Here is a 24,680-nt window from a genome sequence, read left to right on the forward strand (position 1 = left end):
AGATCATCTAAATCACTCCCACCCTCAGCATCGCTGCTGAAGCTGTGGTATCGGGAGTTGGAAGAGCCCTTGATTCCTCATGAATTCTACGAACAATGCATTGCGCACTACGAGAGCCCGGAGGCTGCTGTGGCCGTGGTGCACGCGCTACCGCGCATCAACCGAATGGTGCTGTGCTACCTCATTCGCTTCCTCCAGGTATGCATGCTCTGCATCCAGTGCCACACCACCCACCTTCCGTCCTTCCCAATCAATCTTCCTCTTTGCCCAGCTTATCCCATAATAGCTACGCCTACCCTCCACTCTGCTCTCCTTCTCTCCCTTCACCCGGACCCCCTCACACAGGTGTTCGTGCAGCCAGCCAATGTAGCCATCACCAAAATGGACGTCAGCAACCTGGCTATGGTGATGGCACCCAACTGCCTGCGCTGCCAGTCGGATGATCCTCGCGTCATCTTCGAGAATACACGAAAGGAGATGTCCTTTCTTCGAGTGCTCATTCAGCATTTAGATACCAGCTTCATGGAGGGCGTGCTATAGCACACGGGCTACGGACTCCTGCTAGGGTGACACCTGGGGAAGTGGGAGGGAAGGCCCCAGCGCGAGGCAGCATGCCAGGCCCCGCCAGACGCCCGCCTGCCCCAGGCCCTCCCGGGCAAAGCAGCCGCGCCATATCTCGTGGCCAGTTCCTGTGGGTACCGGCTCATCCTGCCGGTCACAAGCCAGCCCCGAGAAGTGCCTTCTGTTTCCTGGAGCCGAGCGACACTGCCCTCCTGGTCGGCTGAAGCACATGCCGCGTTGCTCAGGGCAACACGACCTTGTCCCCTTCTTCAGGGCAATCCTCCGCCAAGGCACGCGCCCTGATCCCTCCCACCCTAGTTTAGGGGCCTCTGACTGGGGCCTGAAGGAGAGTGAGTTAGAGGTGCTCTGGAGAGCTGTGCTGGCCGCCACTAGGACACGGCTCCGATGGCCCAATGCCTAATAGGTCTTTTGCAAGGGGAGGCCCCAAACCAAAGCCCTCTGGGGTAGGGCCAGGGCTAGGCAGGCTTTCTTGGGGCGGGTGGGGGAGGGCAAGAGGCTTTTGTTTTTTGAGTACAGAATCTATTCCATACCCAGCCTACTTGTGTATAAAGATATAAATAGAATGACAGATGTCAAAACTAAGTTTGCTAAGGACATAGTTTTAACCAGATGCTATTTATCTCTTGAACTGCCGTTGCGGTCCTCGCGCTGAGCAAGTTAGCACCACCCTCCTTTGAGCTCCCGGCCTCAGACCAAACTCCACACACAGGCGGCGCGTGGATGAGACCTGCCTGGACTCGTCTGCGTTTTCCATTCTGGAATCTGAGTTCCAACAGTTGTCAAACTTCATTTCTCCTGTTTATATATATATATATTTTTAGAGTTTTTATTTATTAAAAACAAAAGTCCCGCAATGCGCAGGTCCGCAGCTCCCTGGAGCAGGTTCTGGACATCTCCAGGACCTCTCCGGCCGCAGGCGCTCCCTCGGATGTGTGGATCGAGGGGACAGTGCCCCGTGTGAATAAAGTTCAAGTGCACACTCGCTGCCCGTGATTCAGGTTACTTCTAACGTGGGAGAGGGGAGGGGAATTCGCGTAGCGTGCCTACTTCCGGAGGCGGGACAGACATCTCCGCCCCACAGAGCACGTGTTGCCGGGGGAACCCAAAGCCCGAGGCACAGCACTGTCTGTGTGACCTGCTTCCGGCGTGGAAGGATGTGGCGGCCTTGCGGGGCAGTGCGTAACTTGGCTCTAGTCTTGGCGAGGTCGCAGAGAGCTCGGACCTGCAGTGGGGACAAACGTGTCTCCTACACACAGGGCCAAAGCCCGGAGCCCAGAACCCGCGAGTATTTCTACTATGTGGATCACCAAGGCCAGGTGTGCCTGGCGAGTAACAGGGAGGAGTCCTGTGGGAACTAAAGAATGGGCACCGGGTGGGAAGTAGTATGAGAGGCGAGACCTGAGGAGAGGTGTTACGTGTGGCTTTGAACCTTCCAAAGCCTAGGCTGGAAGCCGGAAGTTCCGGGCCAGCTGCTTACACCGCATTGCAGTCCCGCCCACACTAAGCCTGTTCTATCACCAATCCCAGAGTGGAGTGCTCGAGATTGCTAGTGACGAGGGGCTGTCAAGCCTGCTGTAGAAAAAGGGGTGGGGGCTGCAGCGCGGAAAATCTGTCTGTAGACGTGGGGAAGGTTTCACATGCTCCCCTGAACAAATTAGAAAAGCAAGGACAGTGAACACCACCGGCCTCCGGGCTTTGTTGCCAGGACTTACTGTCCACCGTGTCCCTTCTGTCTGCAGCTTTTCCTAGATGACTCCAAAATGAAGAACTTTATTACCTGCTTCAAAGGTATTGCTTACTACGCCGCTTCCTCATGTCTCTCTACCCTTCAGGGCCTCAGCTCCCCTACTCGGAAGGAAGCCCCCTTCCACAAGGTGGGGGACGGGGGGCTGCCTCATGCCAGTGCTGAAATGCCCAGAAAAGGAGAGTGTCTGGGAAGCTTGGTCACCCAACATGAACAGTCGTGCCTTTTGTTCCCACAGACCTGCAGTTCCTGGTCACTTTCTTCTCCCGTCTGAGACCCAACCACAGCGGGCGCTACGAGGCTTCCTTCCCCTTCCTCTCGCTTTGCGGCAGAGAGCGTAACTTCCTGCGTTGTGAAGACCGGCCAGTGGTCTTCACGCACCTCCTGGCTTCAGACAGCGAGTCACCTCGACTCTCCTACTGTGGCGGCGGCGAGGCGCTGGCTGTACCCTTCGAGCCGGCTCGCTTGCTACCCCTGGCGGCCAATGGGCGCCTGTACCACCCGGCACCAGAGCGCGCTGGCGGCGTGGGTCTAGTGCGCTCGGCCCTGGCCTTCGAGCTCAGCGCTTGCTTCGAGTATGGGCCTAGCTCACCCACGGTCCCCTCTCACGTACACTGGCAAGGTCGCCGCATCGCCCTAACTATGGATCTGGCCCCGCTGATGCTCGCTGCCCCGCCACCCTGAGACTCCGGCTGGGGCTGTGTGGGGAGGGTTTAGGGCAAACACTGGGTTTTGTAGTACTCGCAGGTGACCCTCGGCTCCAGCACTCCAGGTTAACCTAAATGTCCGCTGTCACCTGCACGCTGGTGACTGAGTGCGCGTGCGTGCGGAAGTAAACACTGGGCGACGGTAGGTTGGCACTGTCCAAGGTCCCTGCGTGGCCCTGCTATTCTCTGTCCCTACAGAGGTCCTTTCTAGGCCACCTCTAACCCTTGCACCGGCTTTGCATCCCACCGATTGGCCTGCGCTGGTCACGTTAGGCAGGGCGGCAGGCGCAAGGAGCGCGTGGGTCGGTGCGCGTGCGCGCCCACCCCCAACCCCCCCCCCTTGCTTCTCCAGTCTTGCAGCCGCAAGCACCGCGGGGAGTCGCTCGCCACTGGAGCAGGTGAGGGGGGGGATCCTGGCCCAAGGTCACCGGGCTTGGGGGCGGGATCGGGACCCTCTAGATTCTGACTGCCACACCAAGCAAAGGTCATAGGATCTGGCAGTGGGCAGGGGATGAAAACCACACCCTCAATGAGCAGGCTCAGACCCACTGGAACGGGAGGGGGCGGTTAGGGGAGGGAGTGCTGGTTAAAAGCGCAGGATCTCAGGGGCTGCCAGAGACCTCAGCTGGGCGACAGAGAACACAGGACTCCTCTCCACCCTCTTCCTGCCTAGATAGGTACCCAGAAGACTGACACCCCACTCCTGCCCAGGATTAGAGGTTCATGTCTAGGCTCATCTAGTAAGGGGCCCTTATTCCTGTAATGGCTGTCTTGCACTGATGCACATCTGGGCTTCTGCATAAGCAGCAACTCTGATCCCTAATACACAGATCAAGGCTTTGCTACTGAAGGCTGAACAGATGCGCAAAGCCTGGAGCCAGGGACCAACCAGTCATTTGTGCGCCAGGAAATAAAACCCAGAAACCCAGCAAACATCCCTGCTTCTTGGGGCTCCACATGTCCTGATATATCTAGGAACTGCCTATGCCTTTGCCAAAGCTATTCCATTAAAACTTTACTGCTGTGCTGCCTCATTTCTATTGACTTTAAATAATCGTGACTTACAATTGGTGCAAAACTGAGACAAACACCAAGGCCACATAGTACAGTTCAGCTTGACTCAGAGCAAAGAAGACCTGGTGAATACGTGGGTATTAAGACACTAGACCATGATGAATGAGGCTGGAGACAAGAACAGTGCACCCTTGGTTCTCCCTTAACTTCAGGAAAAGCAGGCTTCTCAGCTTCCGGTACCACCATTCAAACTGAGCTCATTGTGGCTACAACTAGACCCTAGTCCTGTCCTTAAGTTCCCAGGCACATGCAATAATCTACTGTAGAATGCATTTCATTATAGTTTCAGAGGGCACTGCTCCCGTGTTCTATTTAGAAAGCTAGATACCCAGTTGTGACGTTAGGAGTGGTATATTGTTTGCTTAAGCCTGTGCTTAGTATGCGGGAGAAACTGAGGTCAGTCCCCCGAAGGGAGAAAAGAAGAAAATTAAAGAGCAGTTGTTGACTTACAGCATTCTCCCACATCCCAGCCAGGACACACACCTTCATCTACTCCAAAGACACAGACCTGTTTGGAACCAGCTTTGGGGCAAGGCATGGGCCCTGAACTGATTTTTCTGCTGTTTATCTTGTCTTTCCATTCTCTAAAAATTACCGAGAAAGTGGGGTACAGTGGTGCACCCCCATAACCTTGCCACTTGGGAATGTAATTACAAGTATCTTAACTTCAAGTATAGCAAGACCCTGGCTCAAAAAGAGTTCCAGGCCAACCAGAGAAATACAGTAGACCCTGTCTAAAAGGAAATAAAATATATGAGTTATCCCCAAGGAAAAGCCTAATTCTTGAGCTTTCTACAAACCTCTATCCCTACAACAGGACACGGACCACACCAAGCTATGCTGTGACCACCATTTCTCCCCACATTCCCCTCAGATCATGACAAATGAACCATAAGGTGGGATCATGTGGGTCAAGGTCATGTGGGGTCCCTAGCTCTTGTGTTGAGGCACAAAAAAGTTTCTGCTCAGTGCTGAACTTTATGCTGATGCCAATACCCACAGAGAGACCAAGGAGACATGTCTGCCCAGAGGCCTCTTTTCTTGGCCCATACCTGGGTAATTGCCTTGAACTTTGCTATCTAGGCAGCTCCCAAGTTACGTTGTATTGCATCTGGGAACCAAAGAGAGCCCAGTGAAGGCTGGCGTGACAGTGACGAGCAGAAGGGTCTCAGTACAAGCACAGGAAAAGGCCCAGGACAAGGTAGGCATCATCAAGGAAAGATGGTTTTTGGTTTTTGGGGGGTTTTTTGTTTGTTTTGTCTTGGAGTTGTTTTTTGTTTGTTTTTCTTTTTTTTTAATTAGATACTCTCTGTATTTACATTAGAAATGTTATTCCCTTTTCCCACCCCACTCTCATCCCCCCTCCCCCTCCTCCTGTCTTCACGAAGGTGAACTCCCTCCTAATCACCCTCACCACCTCAGTGCCCTGGCATTCCCCCACATTGGGAAAACATGCCCTCCCTGGATCAAAGGCCTCTTCTCACATTGATGCCAGACACTGGTATCTTCAGCTACATATGCAACTGGAGCCACAGGTGTGCTCAGTGGTTGGTGGTTTAGTCCAGTTTGTTTCCTTTTTTAAAAACCACATGTGTCTGTGTGTGTGTGTGTGTGTGCATCAGATGAGAGTGTGGGGTGCTCATACAAGTCAGAGGTCACCTTTGTGGAGTTGCTTCTTTTCTTCCACCTTTATGTGGGTTGGGTAGATATTTTGGTGCCTTTGAACAGATTTTACCAAGAGTAAAAGGGTGGATGGGGGGGGGGGAGAAGGCTTTTTTTTTTTTTGAGACAGGCTTTTAATATATATATATATATATATATATACACACACACACACAGCCTTGACCGAAACTCACTGAGTAAACCAGTCTGGTCTCAGCTCATAGAAATCTGCCTTTCTCTGCAGCCTGAGTGTTGGATTGTTTGTTTGGTTGTTTGGTTATTCAAGTCAGGGTTTCTCTGTGTAGCCTTGACTGCTCTTGCATCCCACTCTGTAGAAGTCAAACTCAGAGGTCTCTTTCCCAAGTAAATTCTGGAATTAAAGGCTGTGCCACCACTGCCTGGGCCCTGAGTACAAAGTCTCACTGTGGTCCAACCAACCTGGCCTGTAACATATAGCCTAGACCTGGCTTTGAACTTCCAACAAGCCTGCTGCCTCTGCTTCCCCAGTGTTTAAGTTAAGCGCATAACTCACCATGCCTGGCCTTACATTCCTGCTTTAGCACTGGCCTGCTAACCTGTTTCAGGAGGTGCATCCCATCTGGGTCCATTCCCTGGGGAAGCCACAGCTTCCTGGTGGGGCTCTTCGGAAATGGCCCTAGGGGCCCCTGCACTGCTGCTGCTACTGCTGGGGTTATTGCTGCTGCCACTGCTACCTGGACTCCCACCCCGCGCCACTGGCTGTCCCGCCGCCTGCCGCTGCTACAGCGCCACAGTGGAGTGTGGCGCCCTACGGTTGCGTGTCGTCCCGCCTGGAATCCCTCCTGGGACGCAGGTGGGCACAATGTGGGACTGGTGGGCCTTGGATTGGAGTAGTGGGCTACAGTGCCCATCAGAATCCAGTGTGTGAACTTAAGAGATGTAGTGGAAGGTAACTAGGACATGCCCCACAGTGAAGTAATCTTGTCGTCCCTACAACCTCCAGACACTGTTCCTGCAAGACAACAGCATCGCGCACCTGGAGCAAGGTGCCCTGGCACCGCTTGCGGCCCTGCGCCACCTCTACCTACACAACAATACCCTGCGGGCGCTAGAGTCAGGCGCCTTCCGTGCACAGCCACGCCTGCTTGAACTGGCGCTCACCGGCAACCGGCTTCGGGGATTACGTGGTGGCGCATTTGTGGGCTTGGTCCAGCTTCGGGTGCTTTACCTGGCTGGAAACCAGCTGGCGAAGCTGCTGGATTTCACTTTCTTGCACCTGCCAGTAAGTGACAAACGCCAAAACTTGCTGTGATGTCCATAACTACCCTACTAGTGGGAGAGGTTGGTTGGGGGAGAAGTCAACCTCCTCTAGCTACCCATGGCCCTTTTCCCTGATGATCTTCTGTCCCTACTTCAGCGACTACAGGAACTTCATCTTCAAGAAAACAGCATTGAATTACTGGAGGACCAGGCCCTGGCTGGGCTTTCCTCCCTGGCCCTACTGGACCTCAGCAGGAACCAACTGGGCACCATCAGCAAGGAGGCCCTGCAGCCTCTGAGCAGCCTACAAGTGCTACGCCTCACAGGTAACTCTTCTTTGGTATGGGTCTCTTCGTGGTCCACAGCCGCACCGGCAGGAGAAGCAGGCTTAGGTACACAGTGGGTTCCTGTTGTCTGTAGTCATAGGAACAGAGATAGATCCACTGTGGCCACATCAACCTAGGGAGTTCCCCAAATTTTTACAATCCCTGACTCAGGTTGAGCCAGGTTCTACTTCACTGCAGAAAATGATTTCAGAATAAGAGATGTAACAGAGTTTGGATTTATTAAAAGGGATGTTAACATAGATTTGAAACATGAGGGTTAAGACAGGTGCTGTGGAAGGGAAAGACCCAAGACATTGGTGTGGGTTAAAAAAGAAGCGTCTTTATGACAGCCATACATAAGGAGTTTGATGGCGTCAGAAATTAGACCTCAAAGGACTATTAGAGAACCTATGTGAACCAGGCATGGTAGTACAAGCCCTTAGTTCCTGCACTTCGGAGGCAAAGGCAGAAGGTTTTATGAGTTCGAGACCAGCCTGGTCTATAATAATTGAGTTCCAGAACAGCCAGAGCTATACAAAGTCTGGGACCATGGGGTGGTTCGTATGCATTGGACAGTAATAACCAAAATAGTGCAGACTCCCCCAGTAACAAGGATTTTCAGGGAAGAAGCCCTTACTGTAAGCAAAGGTTTAGTCTTGTGATTCCCTGAGAAATTACCTACAAAAAGAGCAAGGTCATTCTTGAGGATCACAGATATATACTTAGGCCTTGTATGGTTCACTGCTATTTTAGTATTCTTCTAAATCGAAAGGGAACATTGTTATATTGGCAATTTTCAAAGTAAATGTTGATGTCACTTGGTGAGAGGCTTCAGCCAGATTCTATGAGGACTTGTCTCCCTTCCTGTGCCCCTATAATTTCCCCTTTTCTGTCTTGCTTCACTATGGCAGCCTGTGGGCATTACTTTGCAGAGCCCTCAACCTCGGTAAGAGACTACCAGGGAGTGCTGTTAAAAGTTACAGCTATGGGTCTATTTAACAAGGTACAAGGTCTGCAGAATGACTTAACAGAACTGAAGCTCTTTTTTGTTTTGGTTTTCAAGACAGGGTTTTTCTGTGTGACACTGGCTGCCCTAGAACTCTGTATGTAGGGGGTTGAGGCTCTTACAAATTGTCATCAGGGGGAGGCAGACAAAAGTGGCTTAATAACAGGGTTTCAGTGCTGCTGGAATATGCAGCCAAGTGAAGGCTTGCAAAACCGGGACTTCAGAGAAGCTGATGCTTTTTTCAAGAACTGGGATCACACACATTCCTAGGAACTTGGAGTGAGGGAAGAGGTGGCAAGGGTTCTGGAACTCTATAGGCGTAAGAGCTTCTGTCCAGATTAGCAGAAGCCATCTACTTTGGCTTTATTCTGCCCTACACAGAGAACCCATGGCGTTGTGATTGTGCCCTTCACTGGCTGGGCTCTTGGATCAAAGAGGGGGGCCGACGGTTGCTGAGCTCCAGAGACAAGAAGATCACATGTGCAGAGCCTCCACGCCTGGCGCTACAGAGTCTGCTAGAAGTATCTGGTGGTAGCCTCATCTGCATTCCTCCCTCTGTGAACGTAGAGCCGCCGGAACTCACAGCTAATCTGGGGGAGGACCTGCAGGTAGCCTGTCAGGCATCAGGCTACCCACAGCCCCTGGTGGTCTGGAGAAAGGTGACCCAGCCTCACGATGGTAAGCCTCAAGCTCAGGCCCAGCTGGAAGGTGGGGCACCAGGCCTGGGTGGGCATGCCACTCGTGACACCGGCAGCGGCATGCTCTTCCTCACCAACATCACACTGGCTCACGCAGGCAAGTACGAATGCGAGGCCGCCAATGCTGGTGGCAAAGCGCGTGTGCCCTTTCATCTACTGGTCAACACATCCCGGCAGCAGTCACAGCAGCTACCTGCTCCGCAAGCCCCCGCTACACGCTCGGTGGGACAGGAACCACAGCACGAGGCAGGCAGCATGGCCTTCCGAGCCCTGGGGCTAGCAATGCAAACAGCGATCACAGCAGCCATAGCGCTGCTGGCGCTCACCGCGCTGTTGTTAGCAGCAATGATCTGCCGGCGTCGACGTCGGCGGAAAAAGATGCCTGCGCCGCCGGGAGAAGGCGCCCTATTTGTCAATGACTACTCGGATGGGCCTTGCACCTTCGCACAGCTTGAGGAGCTCCGTGATGACCATGGACACGAGATGTTCGTCATTGACCGGTCCAAGCCCCTGTTTGCAGAGGTATCGCCTGAGGAGCCCACGGAACACAATCCTCCCGACGGCCTCAGGTCTGGGCTACGCCTCCCTACACGTGTGGCCTATGAGATCCATTGCTGAGCTTGCGCGTTACTAATGACGTAGGCACTGGGGATTGGCCAGTGCAGCTCTGCGCATGCTCAAAGTAAAGTTGAAGCCAGGCTTCTCTGAGTGTGTTGGGGCGGCCTGGTGGGTAGTTGTGGGTTGGGCCATGTATAAGGTGTTTTCCTCCAGCTGTCAGCTCTGGCGATCCACCCTAGCTCTAGACAGAATAATCTAATAAGCTAGTGGGTCAAAAGAGTGAGTGACAGATTGACAACTGGCCACGATAAGGCAACACTAGAAATGCAAGTAAGTCTTTCCCATCCAATTAGGACGCACACATCAAAAAGCCCATAAATTCACATTCCAGACACTTCACGTTTGTACCTTACTCACACCCTCCAGAGTCAGGTAATCGGGTGCCAGACAGGGTACACAGTGTAAGAACTCAAGATGCCCTGAAGCAGATCATCTTAACATCTACCTCAATGCACTGCACTCCTGCTAAGGGCTTGAGATGTGTCCAGGAGCCGTTTTCTACAGAGAGATTGCAACCCAGCAGAGCCATCAAGTACATCAAACAGAAACAGGGAGCACAGGCCTGAGATACCAACAGGCGGCCAGATACTGGGAGCAGGTGAAGGATACTGCAGAAAGTAGAGGTTAACTCGAGGTATACCCAGGAAAAGGCAAACTGCAGAAAACCTAAGTTTTTGTGTCAGGCTTCAAGACCCTGGAGATCAGAGGCTAAAATAGTCTGCAGCCAGCCGGCCATAGATGTCTGTGGTCCACAGTACATGGGCACGGCCCGACGCTAACAGCAGCTGGTGTAACTCAGCTTCCACACGGGCAAACTTCTCCTCATTAATGGAAGCTTCCAGAAGGACAGAGGCAGGTGGTGGCCAAGGAAGACCCTCATAGCAATCCACAGGGAAAGGGTGCACCACCGTACGTAGCTCAGCCTGTACCACCGAGTCCCGAAGCAGCTCTTTAAGTCCTGCCATAGACAAAGGGTTGCCATAGAGACCAAGGTAACGGAGACTGGCACAGCGAGTCAGGGTCGGCAGTGTGGCCAACAGCTGGGCATCAGCAATCTGGCACTCAGTCAGCTCAAGATGCAGCAGTGTGGCTGCTACTGCCTGCAGCAGACCCTGGAAAGGTGTCAGCTGGTTGCCTGACAAGTCGTTGCCACTCAAGTCCAGCTTTTTGAGGTGGGCGGCATGAGAGCTCTGAGCCAGGAAGCGTAGGTCCTCAGGCAACAGCGCACAGAAGGCCAGCTCTAGGCTTTCCAGAGGTTTCTGCAGGGTGCTGCAGGGACAAAGGGGTTACAGAAGGGTCATGGCAGGTAGGCCGAGGAAAATGTCCTCACATAAAAAAGGGACAGAGCAATGGGAGAGTGCACTCACCTGAGAAGTTGGTCCAGCCTGCCGGAGAGGAGAGAAGAGCCTATACTGAGCTCCCGCAGACAGATAAACCGGCCCATCTGAGCCAGGAAGTAGCGAAAGTTGTCCTCACCATCCACAGAAGGCTGTCTTGAGTCCCCATGCACGTAATGCAGCCTCAGGCTAGCTAGGTGCTGAAAGCGGGCCACATGTGGGATAATGACAGACAGGCCACGCAAGCCCAGGTTATTGAAACGCAGGTCTATCCGACGCAGACAGCCTGCATCTAAAAGCTGCAGCAGGGCCACAGTGTTACGCATGGGTAGATCCTCAGCCCGGAGGTCCCGGCAGCAGAGCCGAAGTGGGCTGTCCACACTACTTTGGAGTGCCTCTCGAAGGAATGTGTAGGAAGCCCGGTTTACCCGAAGGTCTACACGAATTTCCACAGGGACCGGTGACAGCCCTGGCTCAGCAGCCCCACTGTGCTGCTGGGCAATACATGTCCTGGCTACTGCGGCTGTACAGTCCCACATGCTCATGGTTCCGGGATCCTGCTCCACACCATCATCCAGGAGACCAGTCATGTCCAGTACCCTCAATGCATGCTTCCTGGGAGCAGGGATGGGCAGACAGAGGCACGGAATGAGGGAGAAGGGCCTACATCCCTCCCAGATACTTTGTAGAGAAGCAACAGATATGAGTATTCCCATACTGAGCTCTTTCTGACCTCAGAACCACAGCCTAAAACCAACTCAGGGAATCTTCACTGTACCCCTAGCCTATGGGCCCCTATGGGCTGTGTTTCCTTGTTTTCCACTCTGACAAATGCAACATGACGGGAAAGAGGCATCCAGATGCCCAGGAGGGCAAGCCGGGCAAGGAGACCCCGCACCCACACCTACCTCATTAGGTGTTGGATTTTTTGTTTTGAAATGTGAGACCCTCTCCGAGCCCCTACTGCCCCGACTCTCTCCCCCCACCTCACTGCCCTCTTCTAGTGGGTGGAAGGGGGGTAGAAGGACAACAACAATCCGTCTTTGTTTTTAGGAGGTCACAGAGCAACTAGGGACCAGTCACCCCCAACTTTCATCACCATTTGCCTCAGCCGCCATCCCACGGCCATACCTGCCAAAGGGTTTCGTGCCAGCCTCTGTTTCTTGAGCATGAATCCGGGCGGTCAGCCCCAGGATCACAGCCTGCATGCTTTCTGTGCTGAGCCGTTCCTGCAGCAGGGCTCGACTGCAGTGGGCACACTCCTGCAGCAGCTGCTGGAAACTGAGCAAGGGAAAGGGCCACGTGTGCACCAGCTCACGCAGCACAACCGTCTTCCTGTCCATGAAGGCCACCTTGAACAGCAGAGGAAAGAGTTCTCGGGGCAGCAGGGGCAGAGCCTGGCAGGCAGCTGGCTGGCACTGAAGCACCTGACGCGTGCTAAGGAACACAAGTGTGTGCATGGTGCTGGGCCAGGTAGACAGCCACCTGCAGGAGGGGAAGACAAACCCAGGGTCAGTATCAGGACACACTTTCCCCAAGTTACCAGTGGTACAAAGCCCACCAAGGCATCTGACATGGAGTTGGCAGTTAGTAGAGAAGAGTTGCACAGAGGAAAGTTTGTTTGCCTTAAGACAGGTTCTCACTGTATAGCCCAGGCTTGTCTTGAATTTACAGCAATCCTCCTGCCTCTTCTGGGATTACAAGCATGTGCCACCACACTCGGCAGGAGCAATTCTTAGTAAGCACTTGGCACTGTGCAGAGTGGACAGGAGACATGGGGTAAACAAAGTGTCAAGCAGAACACACTTGTGTGGCACTGTCAATAACGTGTTTACTTCTGACGTTCTCATAAACAGCTGCTGCTCTGCAGGGCCTAACACTGATACTTTAGGTCTCTCTCAAATCACAATGACTCAGAAACCCCTCCCCAGAATTAAAGTAAGGGCTAGGCATGGAGTTGTATGTACATCTTCAGTTCCAGCACAAGGGAGGCAAGAGGCAGGTAGATATGTCTGAGGCCCACCTTATTCTTATATACTAACATTCTACCTAAAGAAGAAGAAAATAGGGGCTGGGAAATGCCTTTTTGTATAGTGCTTGCCGTGAGGACCTGATTTCAGACTTCCGGGACCTATATAAAAGCAGGTACTGGTGACACAGCTCTGTAAACCCAGCACTGGAGTCAGCAGAAGACTCCCTGAAGCTTACTGGTTGGTCAGCCCAATATTGACTTCCAGCAGATTTGGATGTTTGTAAGAGAGGGGGAGTGAAGAGATGGTTCAGCAGTTAAGAACATTTACTGATCTTGCAAAAGACCCCTGTTTGGCTTTCAGAACCAACATGGTATGTCACAGCCACATGTAACTGATGCAGATGCCCCCTTTCTTTTTGACCCGAGGGCATTTGCATGCACATGGTGAATACATGTACAACAGGAAAGTTAATGTTCTCTAAAGTGAGATAAATCCCAGACTTCTTTCTTCCCATCAGACAGACAACAGTTAAGAGAATTCCCTCAGAGCCAGTAGCCATATTCTAACCCTCCACATGTGCCCTTGGATTTAAGAAGTCTAACACAGCTTACTAAGTGCCAGGCTCTGTTTCTGGTTTTTTTGTTTGTTTGTTTTTTTGGATCTTGAGTACAAATGGTGTGCAGCCTCAGAGACCAAGGCCAAAAGTTCAAACTCCAGAGATAAGTTTTCTAGGGTGCAACTAGGCACAGAAATCCCTGACAAAAAGCAACTCTCACCCTCTATGGTCCTTGCCTTCTATTCGGGTACCTCTTAACTGAGAAACCACTGTATAGAGAAAACACGTCTTAAATTCACAGGATTCACAAAGATGCAAGCCAAAAATCGCCAAAGCATTCCGGCTGAGAAGCCACGTATAAAAGACCCTGAGGATGAATGATTCCTGCTACAGGGTCAGTAGACTTCCTGTGGGCAAAACACCTTACCCTCAGAACTACGCTACAGTCCTAACCCTCTTGGAAAACCAAGGCCTAGGCATTACGCAAAGCCGCAGCACAGGACAAGAGTGGAGACCAGAAAGACTGCAGAAACCCGGGGTTTGCTTACTTCTAACACCTCGTACGAGTCCTTAATGCACCGGTCCCTGGGAAACCCCAGGTAACTACCCTTCATTTGGCTCTACCTTAAGATAATCTCGTGAGGACTGCCTACGCGACAGGACAAGCCAATCAAGCACCTGTCATTAAGAAGAAACAGCCGGCCTGGCCTCCAAGCAAAGACTGCTTCTGTGTGATGCTATCACACACAGGCCACAGCGGTCTCTGCGGTGATTCATAAAGACGCATACGCTCGGATCCTTCCAGGAAAAAGCCTGGAACTTCAACTAATCCGGGAGAGCCTGTTTCTACAGGCCGAGAACGTCCTCACCCGCCCCTAGGTCGCTTTGCGCTTGCGGCCCATCCCCGCGCGCGCAGCGGCACCTCCCGAGAATCCGCCTCAGCCGTGGCCTTCAAGCACCAGTCCCCGTCGAACCCGCCGTCCGAGGGCCCTGACCACTAACGGCTGCTAACTCTTAGCCACGCTCGCTACCAAGGCCTCCAACCCGTTCTCGCTCAGCGCCGCACAGCGCTGTGGCGCGCGGTGATGACGCAACACACCGCAGCCCCGCCCCTCCAGGGCTTAGCGAATCAGCCGCAGGGTCCGGCACCTCCTGGCGTCAGCTCCCATTGGCTAAGAACAGAACTTTACAGTGGTGGCGGGAGATTCCTTCATTTCAGGCTGCCATGGAGCGACTAGTGACTGTTCGTGCGCGGCTGCAGGAGTGGGAGCGAGCTTTTGTACGGCTGCACGGGCGACGGCCAGCGAAGGTGAGGTGGAGTTAGGGTCCAGACAAGGGCGGCTAGCTAGGACCCAGGAGCAACCTGTGGCTAACGAGTTTCTCTCCTAGGAGGATGTGGAGGCAGCACCCGAGGAGACCCGCGGTGAGCGCTGGGCTGGTGGACGAGGGACAGGGCGAATGTCAGTGGGTATGCCCCTGACCACTGACTTATGCCTTCCCAGCGCTCTACCGTGAGTACCGTAACCTAAAGCAGGCAGCGCGTCAGGCCGACGAGGGACACCGCGTCCTAGATCAAACACTTGCCGAGGCAGCCGAGGAGGTATCACTTAATCCCATTCTCACTGTCAGCGTTCTGTGGTCAAATGGCAGGAACCAAGAGCATTTGCAGCCATGCCTCCATGGAGCTCAAAAGTTGGGTGGTCAGGTCCTCCTATGGGGGATAGGAGAAGCTTTAGAGGCACTTCTGTGCCCATACCATCCTTTAAACTGGTATAGGTCGCTACTGTCTACTGCAGGCACAGGAGCCAAGCTGCTGGGGTCCCCACCTGAATCGAGCTGCAACCCAGAATACACAGTCTATGCCAAAGCAGAGCCCACTGAGTTCTGTACAAGACTATGGGAAGAGGCTCAAAGCCAATCTTAAGAACACCCTACAGGTAAGACTGGGAGGTAAACCCAGAACTGCCTTTGGCCCTTGGGTGGTTTGCCAGGGCCCTTCTATGCCCACCTTATAGCATTCTTCCTTATAGCACACACACATACACAGAGGGTCCTGCAAAAACTGAGGCTAGGTTCCTTTTTTTTTTTTTAAGATTCATTTATTATATATAAGTACACTGTAGCTGTCTTCAGAGGCTAGGTTCCTAATGGTGCTCTGGCATCTCCACTCTCAACTTATTGTCTGTCCCAAACTTCTGCAGTAACCCAGGTCCTGAATTCCTACTTGCTATTCTGTCTTCCCCAACCTAGGCTGGGCCAACCCTGACCCGAAAACTCCAGCCTCAGAAGAGATCCCTGTCCACAGCACCCACCCCAAAGCCACCAAGCTCAAGGACTGAATTGCCCTGTCCGGATGAAATTAATGATGCACTTCCACAGGTTCCTGAGCCCCAGCCAAGGCTAGGCCAACTCCAGCAGCTCCAGTCATCCCTGAGCCTGAGGTTGAGTTCCCTAGACCCTGGTTGGTTAGAGAGGTGTCAAAACAGAGTTTCAGATTTTCTAGAAGTCCCGGGTGCTTGTGGGCGTGACTTGAGTGCAAAGGAGTCAAAACCTCCGATGTCAAGCAAGGTCATTGATCCTGACATCCATGCAGAAGTATCTTCACAGGCCCTAGCCCAACAGCCAGCCCAAGTTTTGTCACAGAGCCCCAAATTCAGCAAAAGTAAAGACAGGAAGCGGAAATGGAATGAGAAGGGGGAGGGCTTTACACAAGCCCAGCACAGCAGCCAAGCAGGATCCCTGTCTGAGGAAGCTGGGGCTACAGCACATGGGCAAGACCCTCCAGGAGAACCCACACAAGTGAATGTACCTCAGCCCTGCAACTCCTCAAATCAGGCCAGGACAAAGAAGGCTAAGAGCACAACTGACCTCCACATCTCTCCTCGGCCTGCTTCCCTAGACAGAGGGAACTATGTTCGACTTAACATGAAAAACAAACGCTTTGTACGAGTTGGGGCCAGTCGGGGCAGGCTTCTCCGTAAGCAGGTGAGATATGCTGAAAGAACAGGCTAGCCCTTCCTCTCCTCCCATCCACTCCTAAATGGCTCTTCCATTTGTGGCCCTTCCCCAGGTATGGAAGCAGAAGTGGAAGAAGAAACAAGAGCAGTTTGGGGAAAGGGGACCCAGGGCCACAGTCAAGGACACTTGTTTCCGGTGTGGGCAGTTTGGTCACTGGGCATCCCAGTGTTCCCAACCAGGTAAGGCTCTGTCTTAAGTATTGAATCATTTAACCAAATGAAAGGCTCCAGCAGCTATTAACCTTGGTCCAGGTTCCACCGTGACCATCCAAGAGGAAGGTGACAGAAATGACAAACAGCCCATTTCCACCTTGAAGGAAGTAGCACAGAGGATAGGAACCACTTCCTGTAACCACTCTGGTGAGTGAGAGGGAATGGATGATGTGACCTGTGGCCATTACTCCAGGATGATCTTTGTTCTGGTGCTCCAACATTGCCCTTTCTTGCTTATCTAAGCAGGTGAGAAAACAGAACCTGCTGGGCCAGAGCTACAGATACCTCACTGTCCCACCCCAATGTTACCCCTCTACCCACCAGGGCCCTTGGGACAGGTAGCAGGTGAGTGAAACTTAAAAGTGCAGACTCTCTATCAACACATTGTAGTTACTGTTGTGTTGCTGTGAAGAGATACCATGACCAAGGCAACTCTTTCTGATTGTTGAGTTTTTGAGACAGGGTTTCTTTGTGTAGCCCTGGCTACCTGGAATCAGGCTGGCTTCAAACTCATAGAGATCTGCCTGTTCCTGCCTCCCAAGTGCAGGGTCTAAAGGTGTGAGCTACCACTGCTCCAGCAACCACAGTGACTCTTATAAAAAAGAAAGCATTTAATTAAGTCTTGCTGACCATTTCAGTAGCTTAGACCGTTATCATCATTGTGGGAAGTAGAAATGCAAGGCATGGTGCTGGAAAAGTAGCTGAGACCTTTTCATCCTAATCCACGGGCAGCAAGCAAAGAGAGACACCTGGACCTGGCTTGGGCTTTTGAAACCTCAAAGGCTACTACACACTTCCTCTAACAAGGACACCTCCTAATCCTTCCCAAACAGTACCCTAAGTGGGGACTTAGTATGCAAATACATGAGCCTGTGGGGCTTCATTCTCATTCAAACCACTATAACTTGTGTCCTTCCACAGAAACCCCTGCTGAGGTATTCCAGACCCTAGAGCAGCTAGGGCACCGAGCCTTCCGCCCTGGGCAAGAACGTACAATCATGCGGATTCTTTCTGGTAGGTGTGGTTGTCTAGGAACTGCACCAGGCTGTGTCTAACCAATTGAGCTTCTAACTGCCTCTTGTCCTGTCCAGGCATCTCCACTCTGTTAGTGCTGCCCACGGGTGCTGGGAAGTCTCTGTGCTACCAGCTTCCTGCATTGCTCTATGCCCAGCGAAGCCCCTGCCTCACCCTGGTGGTCTCTCCTCTCCTGTCACTCATGGATGACCAGGTATATAGACAGGCTCTCAGAACCAGGAAAGTCTGGAAACTGATAGCTCTGGTACCCTTAGGTGCTTCTTGTCCCGTAAACACACCAGCTGACTTGGTTCTAAGGGTGGTACAGCCCAATGCCCAATGTTCTCCATTTAGTTCCTTATCTCTGCTTTTTCTCCCAGGACCCAGTGTCAGAGGGATTTGTTCCAAAAGGGCTAAGTATCTGAGTGAATTTAGGGGAAGAGATTAGGTTGTACTGTATATAATACTGTACTGTATTGTGTCTACAGGTGTCTGATCTGCCTTTGTGTCTGAAGGCAGCCTGCCTCCACTCAGGCATGACCAAGAAACAACGAGAATCTGTCTTGAAGAAGGTTAGGCGGGTCCCCGTGGAAGGGGGGTAGTGGGCATCCATCTACGGTGTCTGTAACTCTCTCTCTTCCCTGCAGGTACAGGCAGCCCAGGTGCATGTGTTGATTGTGTCCCCCGAGGCCTTGGTGGGGTGCAGGGCCAGGGGTCCTGCCAACCTCCTCCAGGCTGCTCTGCTGCCTCCAATTGCCTTCGCCTGCATTGATGAGGTCCACTGCCTCTCTCAGTGGTCACATAACTTCCGGCCCTGCTACCTACGTGTTTGTAAGGTGATCTTTTGTCTGGGTCAGGATGGAGGTGGGCTGGGACCCGGGTGGGCTGAGTGATTAAACACTGTCCCTGGCTCAGGTACTTCGGGAGCATATGGGTGTGCGCTGCTTTCTGGGTCTCACAGCCACAGCCACACGAAGCACTGCTTGTGATGTAGCCCGGCACCTGGGCATAGCTGAAGAGCTAGAAGTCAGTAAATCAGCCAACATCCCTGCTAATCTGCACCTCTCCGTGTCCATGGATAGAGACTCAGACCAGGTACGTGTGTACCTACCAGGGACCTTGTCAGAAGCCCACAAGCTGCCATGCTAATCAGTATTTATTGCCAGGCCCTGGTGACATTGCTGGAAGGTGACCGTTTCCGTACCCTGGATTCGATTATCGTTTACTGCACTCGACGAAAGGACACAGAACGGGTGGCTGCACTCCTCCGGACCTGCCTGTCCGCAGTGAGAGATTCGAGGCCGAGAGGTAGGCGCAAGCAGGGTTTGGAACCCGGGGACCCTGTCCTCTGCATGCTGCCTGCTGTGACCTCTTCAGGCATTTGTATGCCTTCTCTACAGGTTGTGGCCCTGAGGCTGTAGCTGAAGCATACCATGCTGGCATGTCCAGCCAGGAACGGAGAAAAGTACAACAGGCCTTCATGCGGGGCCACCTGCGGGTGGTAGTGGCCACAGTGGCATTTGGGATGGGCCTGGACCGTCCAGACGTTCGAGCTGTGATACACCTGGGACTGCCTCCAAGCTTTGAGAGCTACGTGCAAGCTATCGGCCGTGCAGGACGCGATGGGAAGCCTGCCCATTGCCACCTGTTCCTGCACCCCCAGGTTGGCCACCCCATCTCCCCAGACTAGGGTAGACTCAGGAGTTACATTATTCCTGTGCCACTTCAGTCCCAGCTGCTATCCTGTTTTCCTGTCAGCTGCCCCTCTGGGTCCAAGTGCAGTAGCTGTGTGCATGACTGTCCCAATGCAGGGTGAAGACCTTTGGGAACTGCGCAGACATGCCCATGCTGACAGCACTGACTTCCTGGCCGTGAAGAAGCTGGTACAGCGTGTATTCCCGACCTGCACGTGCACCCATAGGCCAATGTCCAAATCCCCACTTGAGGAAGTCAAAGAGCACAGTGGCCAACAAACATACCCTGTACTGGGACAGGCCTGCCTGGGCCATAAGCGGGCACTCCCAGTGCAATCTACAGTACAGGCTCTGGACATGACAGAGGAGGGTAAGGAACCAGGCAAGACCTGGATTATAGGGAGAGTCTGTTGCCATGTCTCCTGAGCCTTTCTCTGCCTCTAGCTATTGAGACTCTGCTGTGCTATTTGGAACTACACCCTCAGCACTGGCTGGAGCTGCTGCCATATACCTATGCCCACTGCCATCTTCATTGCCCTGGGGGCAGTGCCCAGCTGCAAGCTCTGGCCCACAGGTAAGCATATCTCACCTCAGGGTGAAGGTAAAGAATCAGGGCTGCTGGCCACATACCTCTTTGTTCTTTGGGCACAGGTGTCCCCCTCTGGCTGCATGCTGGGCCAAGTGGCCACCTAAAGACTCAAGTCAGGGCAGGAGCTCCTTAGAGTTTGATGTGGTGGAACTGGCAGACTCGATGGGCTGGGAGTTGGCCTCTGTACGGCATGCTCTCCACCGGCTCAAGTGGGACCCAGAGCCAAAGAAAGGTATGCCCGCCACTATCCCAGCCTGGGTTGTGCTAGCCATCTATTCGCCTCTGACTGACACACTTGCTGACAGGTGTGCCACAGGGCACAGGAGTGCTTGTGGAGTTCAGCGAGTTGGCCTTTCACCTGCATAGTCGAGGAGACTTGACAGATGAGGAGAAGGACCAGATTTGTGATTTCCTGTACAGTCGTGTGCAGGATCGTGAACACAAGGCCCTGGCCCACCTATACCAAATGTCCGAGGCCTTTCGAAGGTAGGAAGGAGATAGGCAGGGCCTAGGACACCCGCTCTGACCCCATGGGCAATTTTTGAAAGTTTTGTCTCATCCCCAGTGTGGCCTTTCCCAGTTGTGGACCCTGTTTAGAGCAGTCAGATGAGGGGCACAGCAGTCAGGTGAAGGCCCTGGTCAGCTACTACTTTGAGGAGGAGGAGGAGGAAGAAACTGTGAAGGATACTCAGGGTCCAAAACCCGGGCAGATCCAGGTAAGTGCTGCAGCTCTGAGGACAATTCCTAATGCCAGGGATAATGACATGCCCTTAACACCCCACAGTCCAACCCCTGCTTGGCTCAAGGTTTCTTCTGCTGCTAGGGGTGTGATTTTATGTGGCATGGTATGGAGGCTCAGGTGAGGTCACATGCTATCCTCCCACAGCTTCAGGATTGGGAGGACCAAATTCGCCGTGATATCCGCCAGCTCCTGTCCCTGAGGCCAGAAGAAAGGTTTACAGGAAGGGCTGTGGCCCGCATCTTCCATGGCATTGGTGAGGGCTACGGGGTTGCTTAATGTGAGCAGGGGATGGGCATTAGAGCCACCTGAGTTCTTAGGCCTGTGCCTTTTTTTCCACCCTAGCAAGTCCATGCTATCCGGCCCAGGTGTATGGGCAGGACCGGCGCTTCTGGAGAAAGTACCTACACCTGGACTTCCACGACGTGATGCGCCTAGCTACAGACGAGCTGCTGAGAGGCCGGTGACCACGAACATGGGGGGGGTGCTATATTATTGGGGCATGAGGCAAGCCAGACTGGGCCACTCCACAGAGGGTGTCAGGCTCACCCAGGCAGTGATGTGGCCATCTATCACTGGCTCCAGGAAGAGGATAAGAAGATCCAAAACGCAGAATAAAAAGCATCCAGTAATTTTATGTGCTTTCTGGTAATAGCCCTCAGTCTGAGAATAACTGCATTTCCTGTGTCCTAGACATCCAGGCCATACCTAGTCTTATTGACTTTACAGACGGCCCTGACATCCAGCTCAGGTCAGGTTCCTGGGTGCTAGTCGGAGATCCAGAACAGGCAGGGCTGAGAGTACAAGGAAGGCAGCAAAGCAGAGATGTGGGCCCAGGCCATCAGCCAGCACTCCAGCCAGGGTACCAGGTAGCAGCTTGCCCAACAGTTCCAGAATGGCCAGGAAGCTGTAATGTGTAGCCTGGGAATGGTAATGCTGATCAGGGCCTAGTGACTCTCTACCCCTGTACTCCCTGGGCATCCCTACCCTGCCCTCTTACCTGCAGGGCTCTGGGTGCCAACTGGCTACAGTGCATCATCACAGTGAATGTGGCAGTGGTGACCACACCCCCCAGAAATTGTTGTAGACATAGGCTCAGCAAAGCTGCCCCTGGAAAAACAAAGAAAGGTCAATGGGACCCCAGGTTCCTACCCCTTCCCAATGTCCTCAAGGCTAACCTCTCACCTCTCATGACTGTGCCAGGGTCCAGACTGGCCCCTGGGGTGTTGAGGTAGAAGAGCAAGGCCGTCTGACAGGCCAAACCCCCAAGGCGAAGCTGCAGCACTGACCTCAACACCTTTAGTGGCTGCCTGGGTGGGAAATGAGAGATGTTAAGATTGCCTGAGACACTGGTGGAGTTGAGTCAGGTTAAGGTTGGGGAGTGCTTACCAGTGCCTGGCCAGCAGGGCCCCACCCAAGGAGGAGCCAGCAATGGAGCAGGTCACAGCACCTAAGCCACTCCATAGCCCCAAGTCTGAGGCAGAAACACCATGGTCCAGCAGGAGAAGTGGAAACAGGCTGCCAGCACCCTGCTCACCTACAGGAAACCATAAGCAAAGATGGCCCCATTCTTTCTTCCAGGAGCCTCAGTACTCCAATGAGTCAGGGCCCTGTTCCCCTTCATTTTCATGGGTCCCCGGGTGTTAGAAGAGAAAGAGCTGGGCATTGGCTGGAGCTGGGGGAAGTTAAGAGGTAGGTCAAAACAGCTGCTGAACTCTGGGCTGATACTCTAGGGCAGTCCCCTGCATAGGTTTCAGGGCCCTAGGAACCAACTTGGAGTTAGCGCTCCAAGCTTGATGTTACCTAGATCCAGGTCTCACTCACCCAGCTTGTAGGTGAACACAAAGCCTGCTGTCCAGAGGGTCCCAGGCACAGCCAGCAAATCTTGTAGAAGATAGGAGGTGTGGGGTGTATGCTCTGAGATCTGAGACCATGGCAGCTGTCCCAAGGCTGGTGCAGTCCAGGCTAAAGCAGCAGCCAGCCAGTAGGTGGCAGCTAGGAGCAAAAAGAGCAGTGGCCAAGAGAGGGTGGGGAAGAGGACCAACAGTCCACCCCCAGCCAGTGCTGATCCCAGCTTGTAAGCCACCACCTGTACAGTGTTCCCAGGTCCCAACTCCTTTGGCTCTAGGAGTTGCACAGCAAGTGTGTCCAGAGCCACATCCTGCACTGCTGCACCCAGATTCAGCAGCAGTAGCAGCCCCATCACAGCAGTAGGTAGCCCTGTCTGGCCAGCTTGCGGAGGAGGCAACACAGCCAGCAGTCCACACACCAGGCCCAGGGACACTGTGCTGAATGTTAACCAGACCCGCGGGGTGCCCCGCCTGTCCACCAGCGGTGCCCATGCCAGCTTTAACAGCCAGGGAGCATATAATCCCTTGGTCAGACCCACGCGCGTTAGGGAGAGGCCACGGGCCCGCAGTAGAATGGGAAGCAAACTGGACTGCAGGCCATAGGGCAGGCCCTGCACAAGATAGAGACCGGCCAGCGGCACCAACTTCCCATGCATGGCCAGCTCGTGGTGGGATCAGATGGCTCAGGATGAAAGGTCAGGATCTGGTCCTCCTGCATAGGGCTGGGGACAATCAGGCTGTAATCCCGACAGGAACACTGGGGCCCAGATATCCCGGAAGTGCCGAATCTGGGAGAAAAATGCAGAGCGATAGACCAGTCCTATCACACAGTGAGCTTGCGGCCTTGCGCGGCCCATAACTACCAGCATGCTTTGCGCAGGGGTCAGGCCGAGGGAGAGGCGGAGCAACCTGGGCTGAGGGTGGAGCCGACTCCCTATTAGTCCTCAATTGGCCTAAAACCCGAGCGCCAAATCTCAAACAGATTACGGATACCTACGCAGACCTAGTGCCAAGCCTGGAAATGACAGCCGTTGCTCATATTCTGTGCAGGCGGGTGTGAGTGGCTGGGAAGGAAGCTGAGGTAAAAGGCTGGTCTCAAGGTGTCTTCCTGTCTGCTCAATGGCTACCAGATTCGTTCCAGAAGAAGCATTTTAAAGTTTTTTTTGGGGGGAGGGAGGAATGGGGAGGGGTTGGTCAGGGACTCTTTGTTCTACTAGACCCTGGTTTGTAGACCAGGCTGAGCTCAAACTCAGTATCTTCCTGCCTGTCTCCCAAGTGCTGGGATTAAAGGCGTGTGCCACCACGCCTGACTCCTGAAGCATTTCTAATACTCAGATCACAGAGTCATCAATGCTTTGTCCCACAATGCATCGAGCACTGCTCCACATACATTGCTGAGACTGTGGCTTCAGAGCTGCCCCAGGTTAGTGACCACAGAAGCACTTTTGTGGGAAAGGGCAGGACCAGCCTATTGCCCATGATACCCACTTTCTTTGCAGTATTCAGTGAGGGTAGTCTAGACCACGTGATTCTGGCTCTGCAGGGAAGGCTCAGGCCCAGTCTCTCCCACTTCTCAGAGTTGTGTCCTTCCAAGTCCACAATAAGACCGTTAAAGGAGACATTGCGTTAAGAACTGACTCCACGGTAGACAACTGGGTGGCACTGCTTTGCTTCCATTGAGGGGTTAGCATGTCCCTTCCAGATATTCTCAGGATCCAAGTGTTCATTTCTATAAAATGGGTTCCACTTTTGGGCATGGTTGTAAAAACCTACAATTTCAGCTATTCAGGCTGAGGCAAGAAAAACATGAGTTTACGGTTGACCTGGGGTGGGGGGTGGAGAGAGATAGCTTAGCAGTTAAGAGCACCGACTGCTCTTCTGGAGGTCCTGAGTTCAAAATCCCAGCAACCACATGGTGGCTCACAACCATCTGTAATGGGATCTAATGCCACTTTCCCGTGTGTCTGAAGACAGTGTACTCACATACATAAAATAAATATTTTTTTTAAAAAAAGATTCACCTGGATACCCTAGCAAGACCA

The 24,680-nt window shown here is 53.2% G+C and overlaps 6 protein-coding genes across 9 annotated transcripts in view; 4 read left to right on the plus strand and 2 right to left on the minus strand.

The window, feature by feature from the left end:
* The window catches only part of ARHGAP39 (Rho GTPase activating protein 39), an 88,239-nt gene extending 87,230 nt beyond the window's left edge, over positions 1-1,009 (plus strand). For both annotated transcript variants that reach the window (XM_080939828.1, XM_080939829.1), the window contains exons 11-12: positions 29-198; positions 346-1,009. In XM_080939828.1, the coding sequence (XP_080795954.1) occupies positions 29-198; positions 346-540 (365 nt within the window). In that variant the 3' untranslated portion in view covers positions 541-1,009. The remainder of the gene's footprint in view (positions 1-28; positions 199-345) is intronic.
* Positions 1,010-1,690: 681 nt separating this feature from the next.
* Positions 1,691-4,865, plus strand: LOC308438028 (UPF0598 protein C8orf82 homolog). Its single transcript, XM_080939318.1, has 3 exons — positions 1,691-1,898; positions 2,322-2,370; positions 2,565-4,865. Exons 1-3 carry the CDS (start codon positions 1,737-1,739, stop codon positions 3,008-3,010), a joined length of 657 nt encoding a protein of 218 aa, XP_080795444.1. The 5' UTR covers positions 1,691-1,736; the 3' UTR covers positions 3,011-4,865.
* A 1,553-nt stretch (positions 4,866-6,418) lies between these two features.
* LRRC24 (leucine rich repeat containing 24) lies at positions 6,419-9,688 on the plus strand (the record flags this gene model as incomplete). Its single annotated transcript, XM_080939406.1, has 4 exons — positions 6,419-6,601; positions 6,752-7,030; positions 7,166-7,334; positions 8,722-9,688. The coding sequence occupies 4 exons, from the start codon at positions 6,419-6,421 to the stop codon at positions 9,654-9,656; spliced, it is 1,566 nt and encodes a 521-aa protein (XP_080795532.1). The 3' UTR covers positions 9,657-9,688.
* Positions 9,689-10,352: 664 nt separating this feature from the next.
* LRRC14 (leucine rich repeat containing 14) lies at positions 10,353-14,554 on the minus strand. Its single transcript, XM_080939407.1, has 4 exons — positions 14,201-14,554; positions 12,125-12,478; positions 11,024-11,608; positions 10,353-10,925 (listed from the first exon to the last, which is right to left on the minus strand). The coding sequence occupies exons 2-4, from the start codon at positions 12,451-12,453 to the stop codon at positions 10,358-10,360; spliced, it is 1,482 nt and encodes a 493-aa protein (XP_080795533.1). The 5' UTR covers positions 12,454-12,478; positions 14,201-14,554; the 3' UTR covers positions 10,353-10,357.
* Positions 14,555-14,747: 193 nt separating this feature from the next.
* RECQL4 (RecQ like helicase 4) lies at positions 14,748-21,255 on the plus strand (the record flags this gene model as incomplete). Of its 2 annotated transcripts, none has more annotated exons than XM_080939297.1 (22): positions 14,748-14,831; positions 14,912-14,945; positions 15,025-15,122; positions 15,319-15,459; positions 15,773-16,507; positions 16,593-16,719; positions 16,792-16,899; positions 16,996-17,097; positions 17,674-17,766; positions 17,844-17,980; positions 18,255-18,338; positions 18,414-18,602; positions 18,682-18,861; positions 18,933-19,074; positions 19,167-19,429; positions 19,578-19,830; positions 19,905-20,034; positions 20,112-20,281; positions 20,355-20,535; positions 20,615-20,765; positions 20,936-21,044; positions 21,134-21,255. In XM_080939297.1, 22 exons carry the CDS (start codon positions 14,748-14,750, stop codon positions 21,253-21,255), a joined length of 3,633 nt encoding a protein of 1,210 aa, XP_080795423.1. The 2 variants fall into 2 exon arrangements, with proteins under 2 accessions (XP_080795423.1, XP_080795424.1); XM_080939298.1 differs by having other exon boundaries at positions 16,999-17,097.
* Positions 21,256-21,432: 177 nt separating this feature from the next.
* On the minus strand, positions 21,433-23,534 carry MFSD3 (major facilitator superfamily domain containing 3). 2 transcript variants are annotated; one of them, XM_080939212.1, is made up of 5 exons: positions 22,613-23,533; positions 22,178-22,325; positions 21,974-22,098; positions 21,789-21,898; positions 21,433-21,709 (listed from the first exon to the last, which is right to left on the minus strand). In XM_080939212.1, exons 1-5 carry the CDS (start codon positions 23,292-23,294, stop codon positions 21,536-21,538), a joined length of 1,239 nt encoding a protein of 412 aa, XP_080795338.1. In that variant the 5' UTR covers positions 23,295-23,533; the 3' UTR covers positions 21,433-21,535. The 2 variants fall into 2 exon arrangements, with proteins under 2 accessions (XP_080795338.1, XP_080795339.1); XM_080939213.1 differs by having other exon boundaries at positions 21,524-21,695; positions 22,613-23,534.
* Between the last annotated feature and the right edge of the window lie 1,146 nt (positions 23,535-24,680).

This window comes from Micromys minutus, assembly GCF_963924665.1.
Source record: "Micromys minutus genome assembly, chromosome: 27".
NCBI classification, from domain to species: Eukaryota; Metazoa; Chordata; class Mammalia; order Rodentia; family Muridae; genus Micromys; species Micromys minutus.